The sequence below is a fragment of the Raphanus sativus genome, chromosome 3 (assembly GCF_000801105.2).
Source record: "Raphanus sativus cultivar WK10039 chromosome 3, ASM80110v3, whole genome shotgun sequence".
Taxonomy (NCBI): Eukaryota; Viridiplantae; Streptophyta; class Magnoliopsida; order Brassicales; family Brassicaceae; genus Raphanus; species Raphanus sativus.
This window is the reverse complement of record NC_079513.1, coordinates 16,060,296-16,074,423: the sequence shown is the minus strand read 5'-3', so window position 1 is coordinate 16,074,423 and position 14,128 is coordinate 16,060,296. Positions and strand designations below refer to the sequence as shown.

The 14,128-nt window shown below is 35.4% G+C and overlaps 1 protein-coding gene and 1 long non-coding RNA gene across 7 annotated transcripts; one reads left to right on the top strand and one right to left on the bottom strand.

The window, feature by feature from the left end:
* Nucleotides 1-3,359: 3,359 nt before the first annotated feature.
* Nucleotides 3,360-10,295, bottom strand: LOC130509663 (protein LURP-one-related 8-like). Of its 2 annotated transcripts, XM_057005829.1 has the most exons (7): nt 10,051-10,295; nt 9,852-9,942; nt 9,699-9,767; nt 9,430-9,492; nt 9,239-9,332; nt 3,933-5,170; nt 3,360-3,821 (listed from the first exon to the last, which is right to left on the bottom strand). In XM_057005829.1, exons 6-7 carry the CDS (start codon nt 4,167-4,169, stop codon nt 3,468-3,470), a joined length of 591 nt encoding a protein of 196 aa, XP_056861809.1. In that variant the 5' UTR covers nt 4,170-5,170; nt 9,239-9,332; nt 9,430-9,492; nt 9,699-9,767; nt 9,852-9,942; nt 10,051-10,295; the 3' UTR covers nt 3,360-3,467. The 2 variants fall into 2 exon arrangements, with proteins under 2 accessions (XP_056861809.1, XP_056861808.1); XM_057005828.1 differs by having other exon boundaries at nt 9,239-9,492.
* A 733-nt stretch (nt 10,296-11,028) lies between these two features.
* LOC108826425 (uncharacterized) lies at nt 11,029-12,425 on the top strand. 5 transcript variants are annotated; one of them, XR_008943884.1, is made up of 5 exons: nt 11,029-11,108; nt 11,193-11,244; nt 11,497-11,569; nt 11,771-12,145; nt 12,236-12,425. It is a non-coding gene; the product is annotated as an uncharacterized LOC108826425 (long non-coding RNA). The 5 variants fall into 5 exon arrangements; XR_008943883.1 differs by having other exon boundaries at nt 11,087-11,244; nt 12,236-12,378; XR_008943882.1 differs by having other exon boundaries at nt 11,094-11,108; nt 11,193-11,569.
* The last annotated feature ends 1,703 nt before the right edge of the window (nt 12,426-14,128 follow it).

Below are 14,128 nucleotides of genomic sequence, written 5' to 3'. Positions count from 1 at the left end.
CCAAATGGTTCCTGCTTCATTACAACCCACAATTGCTGCTTATAAAGTTTAAAAATCACACTAAACATAATTTTCTTAACAAGAAAGAAAGATACAGTCATACAGAGAGATCTCCATTGCTATTCTACACAAACAAATGATTAGATTCAATTAGAACAGACATGGAGAAAACCATGTCTGAATCTGGTGTATATTTCATTGTGTTATCCTCGTCATGGAAGAGAGCGGTTATGTCTTCCAAAGCCTCAGCCACTGCAGTTTTTTCTTTGCTTGGACTTCCTCAAAGTGCTACTGCACTCTATTCCTTTGAAGACCATTGTTTGCTTACCATTTCCTTCTATCCACTGATCTCCTGTATCAGCTTAACAACATGAGATGATCAGATCCTGATCGCTTGTTATGTGGATATTGTTTGTGTTACAGTCTGGATGCCAAAGAATATGGTCCCAGACAGAAACGCCGGTTCATGAATGTTGAAACAACTGGTTCTCATATACAAATATGAAAGCCGATGGTGTCATGAATTCAGTTCTGCTAGCTTCTATCAGCTCAGCGTTTTCACACCTTTCATGAACAAAAGCTCAATTAGAAACATAAAACACACACAAATATATATATATACGTCAAGTATCTGGAGATTCTTGTTCTCTTGCTCTCAGTGAAATCAACTTTCTTGTTTGGATGAAGCAAGTGACTGGAGGACTTGAGAACCGTGCCATCTTCGATTGATAGAATGTTCAAGATAAATTGATTTGTAGCTCTCTGACAACATCTCCAATGTATCATTCTATTTTTTACTCCAAAACTAGATTAGAACCCGCCCTAAAGGGCGGAAATTGATTTGTCAAATTTCAATTAATAATATATGGTATATATAATATGTGTATATAATATTATATATATTTTGTGTAACATTTATATATATATACATATTAGACATATATATAATATTTTATTAAATATATATAGAATTTAATAGTGTTATAATTTGTGTTGTACTTATTATTAGTTTGTATTTAATCTTCTTTCATTTTTAGTATAATAATTTGCCTTGTCACACTTTTTACCTTTTAACTTATACACATAGTTATGCCCTTTTTCAAAAAAAAAACTTATACACATAGTCTCGTAAAATGTAATATATAAAAAACATATTTAAAAAATCTACTGACCATATGCCACCATTATTTGGTTGTTTGAACAAAAAAAAAATCATGTTCTTGCAGAACTGTGTATGTTGTGATATGATGTAGATGAAGAGTAAATATATGGAAGTAAAGTTAGTGATACGAACATGAGCATATGTTGGTCTATGCCACAATTATTTGGTTTTTGGAAGATCAATGAGCATAAGCATACACGGTCTTTGTATACTTACGTTGTAAATGAGTCGGATATTTTTTTTCTTATGTCTGGAATGATATGGAACTCGTTGATTTAAAAGTGGTTCAGTTTTATATGATCTAATTATATTAAGAGATTAACCAAAAATATTATAAAAGTGTTACTGGTTAGGTTTAACTAATCTATGTTGGTTAAGATTTGGTTTAATTTAAGTTGGTAGGTTGCATTGTATAGGAGGCATGATATATTCTAGCAACAACTATGAAAGAGTCCAAAATTTAAATGAGAACTTCAAATAGTAGATAATCCCTAAATTAATAGATTAGATGATGTGACACCAAAATAGAATTAGATTTTACTCCAATACACATTTTAATTTTTACTCCAAAAATAATATTTTTAAATGATTATATTTTTATTTTATTAAATAATACCTTAATACTTAAAAAATTACCAATTAACTCCAATTATTTTATGTTTACAATTTAAAAAAAAAATATAAATTATTTTAATTATCTATTATATATTAAAAAGCACAAGATCCAAATGCATGTGCACATATTCAAGCTCAGCAGGTATAAATAATATCAAAGCGAAATGTTGAATCACAAGTTCAACAAGCTTTTACTTAGTCTTTTTCGTTTGGGCAGTAGTTCACCAATTTTGACATATCTAAAAAAAATTTCCGGATTATTAAATCATTTATTTTATGTTATCTTTATTCTAACTATTTATGTTTGTTTTGTTTTTTTTAAATTATTGTATGCATCTTTATGTAAAATTATTAACTAATCCTTTATGGAATATCTAAAGATAAAATATTAAAGATTCAAAAATAAAATATTAAAAATTCAAAAGACTATTTTATAAATAAAAAAAGTCAACTTCAAAATGGATGAATTGGTAAAATTACTCTATAAATGGAGTAACCCTATCTATTATTTGAAAATGAAGTGATATTAAAAATATTTTACTCCATGATAATGTTTGAAATAGAAAATAAAGTAGGATTAAAGATGTCTTTAAACAACATTAACATTAATGCAGATAAAACAAACATGTGTAAGTTTGAGTTAAACACATAGCGCAGTTGACAAGTATTTCAATCAATCCAAGTTTTTTGTGAACAAACGAGAATTAATCTTAAAGAAAACAAAAAATGCAAAATGTAGTGAGGTAAATACTCATTTAAAATTTCTTATTTATGTGAATGAATAATTTTACAATTTTTATACATGCATTTATAGCAGCCTCAAATTTTGATTTTTTCCCTAGAATTAAATACTTATCTAAAAAATTAAAATTTTCTAAATTAAAAAAAAAGTATACCGTACTGCATGTTACCTTCCTTGCGCCTCCGCATTCCCCAAATGTCAATTTTGATGACAAAATTTATCTGTCTTGCGCCTACATCGCCCATATTCCGTCGGCTAAGCGTTGTGTATATGTGTTGTCTCTCAATCTAGACAAGCTTTGACTGATAGGCACTACCTGAATCAGACCCGGTTATGGACATATAGCTAAATGAAACATGAGTTAATATATAGTCACATAGACCCTTAGTTTGTTAAAAACATATTTTCATTTTTTTAATTAAATTGTCTATGGTTCCAAATTCTTAGCTTTTCTTGAATGTCAACTCATCTATGCAGAAACTATTTCATTTATTTTTCGAACTAACTTTTTAATTTTGATTGATTGATCCTATAGTTCACGGTAGACTTTAGAAACATTAGAACATTTTTAGCAAACCTCTCGAAGTTTTGCAGTGATTTTATAACGACTTGTTTCATGCATAAAACTTTTGTCGCAAAGAAGGAACAAATTATCTCTGTTTTTTTGTTCTTGATAACTCAACATCAAACTCATGATCATCACATTTTTCACGTGCAAAAAATACAAGTTATCACGCAGTATTCGAAATATTCTTATAGCAACGGTTTATGCTGATTTAGTCTCACCGATTTGGCTAGTCGAACGGTTCATTTATGTATAGTATCAAGGCTAAAACCAAAAACTGAAAACAAAAGTTGTTTCTATTCATGTGTAACATATAAGAACACACATGCATATATTACATACCAAAAAGGAACACTAATATATACTTACAAAAGCTTGAAAAATCAATAAGATCTTGACATTTGGTCGAGAATGATGGTCAATGCCATGGCCACACGAGGCTCCATCTCCGCTTCAACTATAAGTTTGAACACATCTTTGCCAAAGGAACCTCCTCCAACCATTGCATCTTTCTTCTTGATCTCTGCCGTTTTCTTCTTGTCCCTCTTCACGTCCACTATTTTGCAGCTTCTCTGACCATATGATCCTTCAATCTCGTATAGTACTGTCTTCTTGGAGCTAACCCACGCCAAGCTCTTCTTGTTTGTTAATATGCTAACGTTTTTCTTTGCCGTAAATAATGGATCTCTTTGCGTTTCTCCATCGTATACCGCCCAACAATCTCCTAGGCTCAACTTCTGATCAAATAAAACAAGAAAAAAGGAAATTCAAGACTAGTTTCATAAAAAGGATTCACCACCAACGATAAATTGGCCTAGTGGCTAAAACTCTTGGATTATAAAAAGTACCTTGCGGCGGATGGAGAGGAGAGGTAAGCCGGAAGCGTCCATAAGGACGATGTTGTCTCTAGGAGAATTCATGTAGTTGTCAACCCTAAAGACAAGATGTCCATCGGAGTTGTAAACTGTGAATCCATCGCAGTTGAAGAGAAGAGACTTCTTCCACACCGTTAATACTACGGCTGCTTTACTATCACACAAGCTTTCCTCGTAAGTGTTTGGGAACTTCGGGTGAACTTTTGTCATTTTTCTTCTTAATTCTCTGTGTTTATGTCTTTTCTTTGTGTGTTTGATGATTCTTGTTAGAGAAGATGAGTTGGTGTTTTGTTTGATCAAGGTACTGGTTGCGTGTTTATATACAAACGTAGAAAGAGAGAATGTGGTGCTCAAATGAAAATAATGGTCTGATCTTCTTGTATTCCACTAGAGGTATCGTTTTCAGTCTATTACTATAACATATCTAGTCGTTTTAATTTATGTCTTAAATTAATTTCTTCCTTTTTAATCAAATGTTATACCGGTTTTAGTTTCACCTAAACTCCAACCAAATATTTTAAAGAACATTATTGTATTTTTATTCAAGATCTGGCCAATACTGGCCCTACAGAATAGGTTATAGTCTCATGTTATATATAAATCTAACGCCAATAGTTAGGAAAAATCACTCACTAACCCCTAAATCAAATAGTCGAGAAATTTACAGTACTACAGTACACGACTAATCAAATACTGTTTGGCTATTGTAAGTTCTAATATTATCGTTGTTTTGTTAACGTGATATTTTATATTAACGTGCTATTTTATATATTTTATTCTCTCAACTATATATTGGTGTGTACCTTTTAGACCCAAAAAATATTTTATTATTTTCCCTTACATTTTTCTAGTATGAATAGAGAATAATTGCTGTCTCTGTTGAGAATGCAAACAAAGTCCCACATTGGAAGTTTAGACAAATAATGTCTAGTATATAAAAGGATGTCCAACTCTGATTAGTACGAGGCCTTTTGGGAAGGAGTCCCAGAAACAAATCCATGCGGGCCTTGCCTTCGGGTCCAAAGTGGACAATATCGTACTAATCGGACAATAGAGAGTTGGACATGGGTTTGTAAAAACCCAACAATTGGTATCAGAGCGTTGGTTTGAGCAGATAGAAAGTCTACAAGGCGAGTTATCACTTATCTGTTGCTAGGAGTTGGGAGTTCCAGTTTGTGCGGTTCCGTGTTTTGAAGTCTTTGAGTTGTTACCTAAAAAAGACAAGATCAAGACAAGTCAGTCAATGGAACCAGTTCCTGGAAAATTCGTGGTTGAGAAGTTTGATGGTAGGGGAGATTTCGGCTTATGGAAGCATAAAATCTTATGTCAACTAGAGCTAATGGGACTTGACTCAGTTCTAACTGACGGTGACGCTGCTACATCAGATCCAACTAAGACCGAAGATGATGATGATACATCGACAGAGAAGAGTACTGAAAAAGAATCTAAGGTTGATCCAAAGGCGGCTGAGAAGAACAGGAGAGTGAGAAGTCTCCTGACTATGAGCCTTGGTGACAAGATTCTTCGGAAAGTTATGAAGGAGAAAACAGCTCTTGATATGTGGAAGGCTTTGGAAAGAAACTATCAAACCAAGTCTTTGCCAAACCGAATCTATTTGAAGCAAAAATTCTATAGTTTCAAGATGAAAGAAAACAAGAGCTTAGATGAGAATATGGATGTCTTCCTGAAGCTAGTCTCAGATCTAGCAAGCGTCCAGGTTAATATCTCAGAAGAAGATCAAGCAATATTTTTGCTTAATAGTCTGCCTAAGGCGTATGAGCAGATGGCTCAGTCTCTGAAATATGGGAAGGGAAAGGACACTATCACTGTTGAGGAAGTAACAGAATCTGCATACTCTAAAGAAGTTGAGTTAAAGGAAGCAGGTCAATTAAACAAGGCTAAGGCTGCATCTGAAGGTCTATATGTAGGCCAAAGAGGAAGGTCTGAAAAAAGGTCTAACAGTGGTTATGCAAAAGGCAGATCAAAAACCAGAGGAAGATCCCAGATGAAGTTTAAGAAAAAGGGATGCTTCGCATGCGGAAAAGATGGACACTGGAAGAGAGATTGCCCAGATCGTCAAAGCCAGAAGATGGAGGATTCCGCAAACGTAGTTATGGAATTCAAGGAGCCATTGCTACTCACTGCAAGCAGTAACCATGTGAAAGATGAATGGGTACTGGACTCAGGCGCAAGCTTCCACATTACTCCAGATAAAGAATTGCTATTTGATTTAGAAGAGTTTAATGGAGGAAAAGTTTTGATGGGAAACAACACACACTGTGATGTTCAAGGCATGGGGAAGATAAAGATTGTCAATCCAGACGACTCAGTTGTTATCTTATCTGAGGTCAGGTACATGCCTACTATGAGTCGAAACTTGATCTCATATGGATGTTTGGACAGAGCTGGATGCCATTATGAAGGGAAGCAAGGAATGATTCAGTTCTATAAAGGAGATCAGAAGGTGATTGCTGGAAAATACAAAGATGGTTTGTATTACTTAGACGGAGTAGTTTCTAAATCAGAAGCCTTGGTTGCTAAGCTCGACACAGATTTGACTAAAGTATGGCATTCTAGGCTTGGTCATATGAGTCAGAAAAATATGGATGTTTTGGTGAGAGAAGGGTACTTGACTAAGAAAGACATTCAGACTCTGAGCTTCTGTGAGGATTGTGTTTTTGGGAAGGCTCATAAACTAAGCTTTCCAAAAGGAAAACACACAACGAAGGAGACATTGGAGTACATACACTCCGATCTTTGGGGATCACCGTCTGTAACCCCAAGCTTAGCAGGATGTCAGTATTTTATCACCTTCATTGATGACTATTCTAGAAAGGTGTGGATTTTCTTCTTAAAATCAAAGGATGGTGCTTTCCAGAGGTTCAAAGAATGGAAGATCAGTGTTGAGAATCAGACTAAGAAGAGCATTAAATGCTTGAGGACTGATAACGGACTAGAATATTGTAACTCACAGTTCGACACTTTATGCAAGGAAGCTGGTATTAAGCGACACAAGACATGCACCTACACACCTCAACAAAATGGTGTGTCGGAGAGAATGAACAGAACCATAATGGAGAAGGTGAGGTGCATGTTATCAGAAAGTGGAATGGAGGAGAGATTTTGGGCTGAGGCTGCATCAACTGCAGTATACCTAATCAACCGATCACCAAATTCTTCAGTAAATTTCAGACTGCCTGAAGAAATCTGGTCAGGAGTTAAACCAGACTTGAGCAACCTGAAACGATTCGGATGTACAGCCTATGTACATGTGAGACAAAGCAAGACAAGTCCTAGAGCAGTGAAAGGGAGCTTTGTGGGCTTTCCTCAAGGAACTAAAGGGTTTCGAATCTGGTTGCCTGAAGAAGAAAGATGTACCATAAGTCGGAATGTGACTTTTAATGAAGACGAGTTGTTCAAAGATTTGGAAGACTCAGCTAAAGAGAACAGAGAACAAGAAAAAGAAGCTCCAGAAAAGAAGGTCAAGCGTGTTACTTTCAGTCCAAATTTAATCCAAGGACCTTCAGGAAGTATTAAGAATATGGAAAATCCAGCTCAAAGTGGAACAACTTCAGATATTGAAAACAAGTCTGACTCTGAACCTAAGGAAGATGAAGCTTCAATGATTCAGGAAGAGCAAGTTGATTTGGAAAATTATGTTATATCTAGAGACAGGGTTCGGAGAGAGATCAAGCTACCATCGAAGTTTGATGATTATGATTTGTTTGCTTATGCATTAGCTGCAGCCGAAGACTTAGACATTGATGAGCCTAAGACGATTGATGAGGCTAGGAGATCTAAGTACTGGAAGCAATGGCTAAAAGCAATGGAAGAAGAAATGAGTTCTCTTGATAAGACGGGTACATGGGTGATTGTTGAGAAGCCAGAACAGAAAAAGACTATTGGCTGTAAATGGGTGTTCAAGTTCAAGAAGGGAATACCAGGCGTGGAAGAACCTAGATTTAAAGCCAGACTCGTAGCACAAGGTTTTTCACAGGTAGAAGGTATTGATTATACAGAAGTTTTTGCTCCAGTAGTGAAACATGTTTCGATCAGAATCATGCTTTCATTGGTGGCAAATGAAGATTTTGAGCTTGAGCAGCTTGACGTTAAGACTGCTTTCTTAAACGGAGAGCTAGAGGAAGAAATATTCATGAATCAGCCAGAAGGGTTCGTGAAAAAGGGGAAGGAAAGGAAAGTATGCTTACTAAAGAAGTCCATATATGGACTTAAACAGTCCCCCAGACAGTGGAATAAGAAATTTGATGAATTTATGAAGACACATGACTTCCGCAGGAGTTTATATGATCCATGTGTCTACATAAAAGGATCAGAGATTTCGCAAATGATCTACTTGCTTATCTATGTTGATGATATGTTAATTGCTTCAAAGGATTTATCTAAAATCAGAGAGCTGAAAGAAAATTTGAAAGATAGATTTGAGATGAAGGATTTGGGAGCTGCAAGTAGAATTCTTGGGATGGATATTATCCGAGACAGGAAGAACGGATGGGTTAAGTTGTGTCAGAGAAATTACTTGGAACAGGTTTTAAGAACGTTTAATATGTCTGAAGCCAGAGCAGTGGTCACACCAACTGGAGCTCAGTTTAAGCTAAGAAGTTTGAATGAAGAAGAGCTAAGAACAGAAAGAGAATTAATGAGTGAAATTCCGTATGCTAGTGCGGTTGGTTCTCTAATGTATGCAATGGTGGGATCTAGACCTGATTTGGGATATGCAGTGGGATTAGTCAGCAGATTTATGGGAAATCCAGGAAGGATTCACTGGGAAGCTGTGAAATTTATTATGAAGTATCTTGCAGGAACATCGAGTTTTTGCCTAAATTTCACTAAGAGCTCTAACTTTAAAGTGGAGGGCTTTTGTGATGCTGATTATGCGAGTGATCTGGATAGAAGAAGATCTGTTACTGGATATGTTTTTCAAGTAGGTGGAAATACTATAAGTTGGAGATCAGGGCTTCAACACATAGTTGCTTTATCAACTACGGAATCAGAATATATGGCTCTAACAGAAGCTGTAAAAGAAGCTATATGGTTGAAAGGATTTTGTGGTGATTTAGGGTTTCAGCAAGAGAGCGTTAAAGTATTTTGTGATTCGCAGAGCGCTATACACTTGGCCAAGAATGGAGGTTTCCATGAAAGGACCAAGCATATAGACACTCGTTTGCATTTTATTCGAGATGTAATTGCACAGGGAGATGTGGTGATTGAGAAAATACATACATCTAAGAATCCTGCTGATTTTCTGACAAAGAACTTACCAGGAAATAAGTTCCGGGAATGCCTGGAGCTTCTAAAGATCGCCTAAGAAGAATTGTTGTCCTTGCAGGTTCTGTTTTGTTGACGTTTGAGAACCTGGCAGATGAGGACAGAAGATTGAAATCGTCAGATCGATATCATCGATCAGAAAGAACAGAATCAAGTAAGGAAGTCTGTTTTGGAAAGTTGTTACCTTGAAGTGTGTGAACAGAGGGAGAAGCTCATCGATTCTGTGGCTGTAACTGGACACCGGAAGCTTGTATGGAAACGACAGAGAACAGAAGTATATTAGTTGCGCTATATTCTAAAAGGAATAGGAGCTGAGCAACTCTACGAGACTCAAGAGCAGTTGTGCAAGGAAGAGAACATTTAAGTGAAGGTTGGACCTATCATGGAGTTCTTTCTATATGAGTCTAAGAAAAAAAAATAGGCAGGTAGTATCTCTAAGCAGTAATGCTTTACCTGCCGAATTGTCAGAAAGCTTGGAGCTTGCTCACTGGAAGATACCTTGGCTGAGAGGTTCTCTGGACACTTGATAAGAAGAAGCAGAACCTGAGTTAGTGCTAGGCACAAATCAACAGCCAAGATAAAACAGTGAAAGACTAAAAGTCTTACTTGGATCAATTGTGGGTTGTCTACAGATATGGTTTGAGGATTATATTGTTTTCCCGAGACTTGACTGAAGAAAACAGTGTTGAACGCATCTCTGAAGATTTGATAACAGAAGATTGAACAAGCGCATAGAAGAAACGAGAAGATACAGAGTCAGTTGTGAAATCAGAGGGTATTGAGAAGACATTTGAGTTGAATTTACCTGAGATTTGATTCGGGATCTTCACGAGGAACTGAGTGAGCAGAATGACAGAGTATTGAACACACGCCATTGGAGGCGGATGTTCGGAGCTTCACTAGAGCAGGGATTGAAAGGAGACAGGGGTCGGCGGAGGTTAATAAGAGAACGAAGCTGGTTCTTTTGTTAATCAGGAAAGGAGCGATCGACAGGAGGTGGCGACAAGATGTCGAAGACTGTCGGATGATCGAAAGAGGAAGAAGCTGCTACGGCGTCTTTCATCGGGGTTTGGTGAGTCAAAGTGGAGATTGTGAACTAATGTGACTCAGCCCAAACCCATCCTGCCGGCCCATAACAAGCATCATCAACATAAGAGCAAGAAGAGAGACTTGGGCTTTAGTGCACAAAGACCCACTCGCAAACGTAAAGGACAAGTCGGTGGAGCAAGACCTATAAATACATCTTGTAACACTTAGGTTTTCTTTACGTTGTTTCTTGTTGTTGTTGGCTGCTGTTCTATCTTGAGGTTGTGCTTGAACACCTGAGATTGAGACAGAGCAAAGAGAGATCATTAGTGCTTGTAAACTCTTTTTGATTCTAGTGAAGTTTGTGGGCAAGAGATCCCACACGAGACGTACTGGTTGATACCAGGAACTCGTTAAACTTGCGTGTGTCGTAGATTATCTTAACCTATCTAGCTCAATCGAACATACTTTATCCTTCACAGTCTCATGTACATAAAGAAAAAAAGAATCGACAGCAACGAAGACCTACGGGCCATAATCTGTTGTCTTTCCAGTGCATCTTTTTATAGTGGAAATGGAGAGTTTATAGAAATCTTCTTCTTTTTTTTCTTATATATTTCTGCAGAATTATCGCTTTATTCTCCAAAGTTGAACCCAAAGTAATATATGACACCCTAGTAGTCTTAGTCTATATGATAAACTGATACTCAATATGTATTCTTGATCCAATCCAATACCAAATATAGTTAAGTATTGGCTCTTTTTTTTTTGAAACACAAACTTTCATTAAACTCAAATTCAAGGACTACATAGCCACGAGGAGATACATTTGTACAAGTACGTCGTCGACACATAACCTTCGTTTACTTCTCTCTCCCTGACCCAATCGCTAACTCACTGACGAAACCTCGCTGTTTATAGGCGGAATCTACTCTTTGTTGTTACAGTAGCTCGATCCATGGAATCCTAAATAGTAAGAACGTTCCTCATCATATCCATGAGACCGTTACCGTCTTCGAATTATGCTTCTATTTGGATCATTGGAAGAATAATAATCTTACCAATTTTGCCTTTGATATTATGGTTAATAGTTTTTTATTAGCTCTATAAATTTGGTTGAGACATGTTGTTTTTCTTGAATTCACAAATGATTTTTGATTATATAAAATGATAGTTGTTGGATTTTCAAAAATTATCGATCATCTGTTCTTACATTTTTTTGCAGTTACTATCTGTTCAAGCTTTTACTTATTGGTGATTCTGATGTTGACAAATCATGCCTGCTTCTAAGGTTTTCTGTAAGTTCTCTCTCTCTCTCTATTTCTCTAGAGTCAGTGCTGTTGTTGCTCTTTTGAAGTGGTGTCTCAATTTTTTTTTGTCCATGATGATTCTTACCTGGATAGCACCATTGGTGTTGACTTCTTAAGCCTCTTTCCACTCATCAATTGGTTATGGGTAAATCATTAGAATTTTTATTTTTTTTTAATGATCTTTTGCAGAAAATCCACACTGTCGAATAAGATGGAAAAACTATCAAGTCATGTGAGATCACTCAGTTTGAATTTTATACGCTCACTCTGTTTAGTATTATCGCAGTGGGACACAGCAGGTTAATACAGTTTCAGAACGATCACCATTAGTTACTACAGAGGAGCTCATGGAATCATTGTATTATGCTCATTGTCACACGAACGTTTATGTTTTTTTTTTCAATTATTGTCAAGTGACTTATGATGTAACAGACCAAGAAAGCTTCAACAATGTCAAGCAATGGCTGAACGAAATCAACTGCTACGCCAGTGAGAATGTGAACAAGCTACAGGGAACAAGTGTGATCTCACGTCACAGAAAGTTGTATCCCTGAAACTGCCAAGGTAAAATATGCTTCAGAAGTTCGTCATAGTTAGGGTCTTTGGGCAGTCTTGTCTTGATGATTTACTGTAATGTTTGTTCTGCCAACACAGGCTTCGCAGATGAACTTGGGATCCCGTTCTTGGAGACACGTGCCAAGAATACTACCATTGTCGAAGAAGCTTTAATTACCAAGTTAGAGCTTGATTGATGCATAAAAGATGAAAAATATAAGAAAAGGGTGAACTTTATAGAAGTTTCATATGAAATGAATACAACAAGATCAAAATTAGTTGCACAGAATACCAGAGCAGAATCAGATAAAAAGGAAGAAATAGTCCACAAACTTAAATAACAAGTAATCAAAGTTGTGTATATCTACGAGGGAAATTATTTCCATCTGATTCCAATCCCGGTTTCGATTCAACTCAATAAAACTAGGAAAAATAAGACGCAAATATTCATGCTAACAAAACAGAGTAGTTGAACAAAAAAGAGTAACAAAAAATCTGACCAGTTACAGATGCACAAGAACAACAATAACATGCCACTGATCCAACTTAAACAATTGCTTTGACACATGCTATTACTATAAGTAAATAAAAATATGTTACAAAAAAAAAGTAAATAAAAATATATTTTCATTATTAACTGAAATATAATAAACTATGTTCTACAATATCCTTTCCCTCCTTCTGACAAAAGAAAAGAGCACATTTTCCGATTTGACGCTTAACCAAAAAAAAACTTGAGAAAATTTTGTTAAATTAGACAAAGACAGTGTGATTTTAGTATTTGCTTTATTTTATAACTCTGAAAGTAACATAACAATAGTTATGGTGTTACATCAAAAAAGAAAGAAAAATCGGTGATGTTCACGATGAAGACAAAGATAATAACAAAACAATAAAGCGACGAAGTACTGTTATACAAAAATATCTGAACGGGATTTATGAGCTTAGTACTTTAGTGTTTGGTTATAACCCGAACCGATCCGAAATCCAAATTAGGATCCGAAAATATCCGAAATTAGTTAATTATGTTAATGTTTTGATATATTTTAAGGTGATTTAGATATTTTTTACTATTCAAAATATTTTTGTAGTTTGTCTTATTTGTTATTTTGAATGATTTTTAGCTAATTTAGTTAGTTTAACTAATATTTAAATAGATTAGTAAACAATTTATATATTTTGAAACAAAAATTTGTCACTTTTTGAGGTTTAAAAAATATATTTTTGAACGATTTTAAACATTGGTTACATCTGATCTGAACCGAACTCGGAAGGAATCGAACCGAATCCGATCCGATAATTAGTAAATACCGAATGGTACTTCTAAGTATAACCCCGAAAATCCAAAAATCCAAATCATCCAGACCGATACCGAATGGGCCACCGAAAGCCCAGGCCTGATGAAGAGGAAACACAAGATAGTGTTGGGTGAATTTTTGTATTTGGTTAAGAAAACTTCTGAATAAAATCATTGTCATAGACGCATTCATAATCACAGATCATACAGTACATTCAACTATATCTAGGGTTGAGCATTTTATCCGTTAAATTTGATTTGATTTATTATCTATTACTATTCGATCCGAAAATTCCTGATATCCATAAGCTTTCGAAGCAAATCAAATACTAAAATTCAATATAAATACTTACAATAAACAATATAAATGTTTTGCTTAACGTAAAATTTTTGCGTTTCTAATTTCAATAACACTTTCTCTCCATCGCACTTTCTCCATCACAAGATAAAAAATAAACTCCTAACATACTACGTACATCAATATGTAAAATATAAAGTAAAACATCAACTTCAATATCTATTATTACAAAACACAACGTCCGATAGTTTCTTACTAACTCTCCTTATACAAAAATGAATGGCTGCTAATATAGATACATCAACTTCACTTGAATTACAAATTCAATCATAGAACACAAGGTCCGAACCCGGCGCGTAGCGCCGGACAAACCCTAGTAAATAAATAAAATCCAATT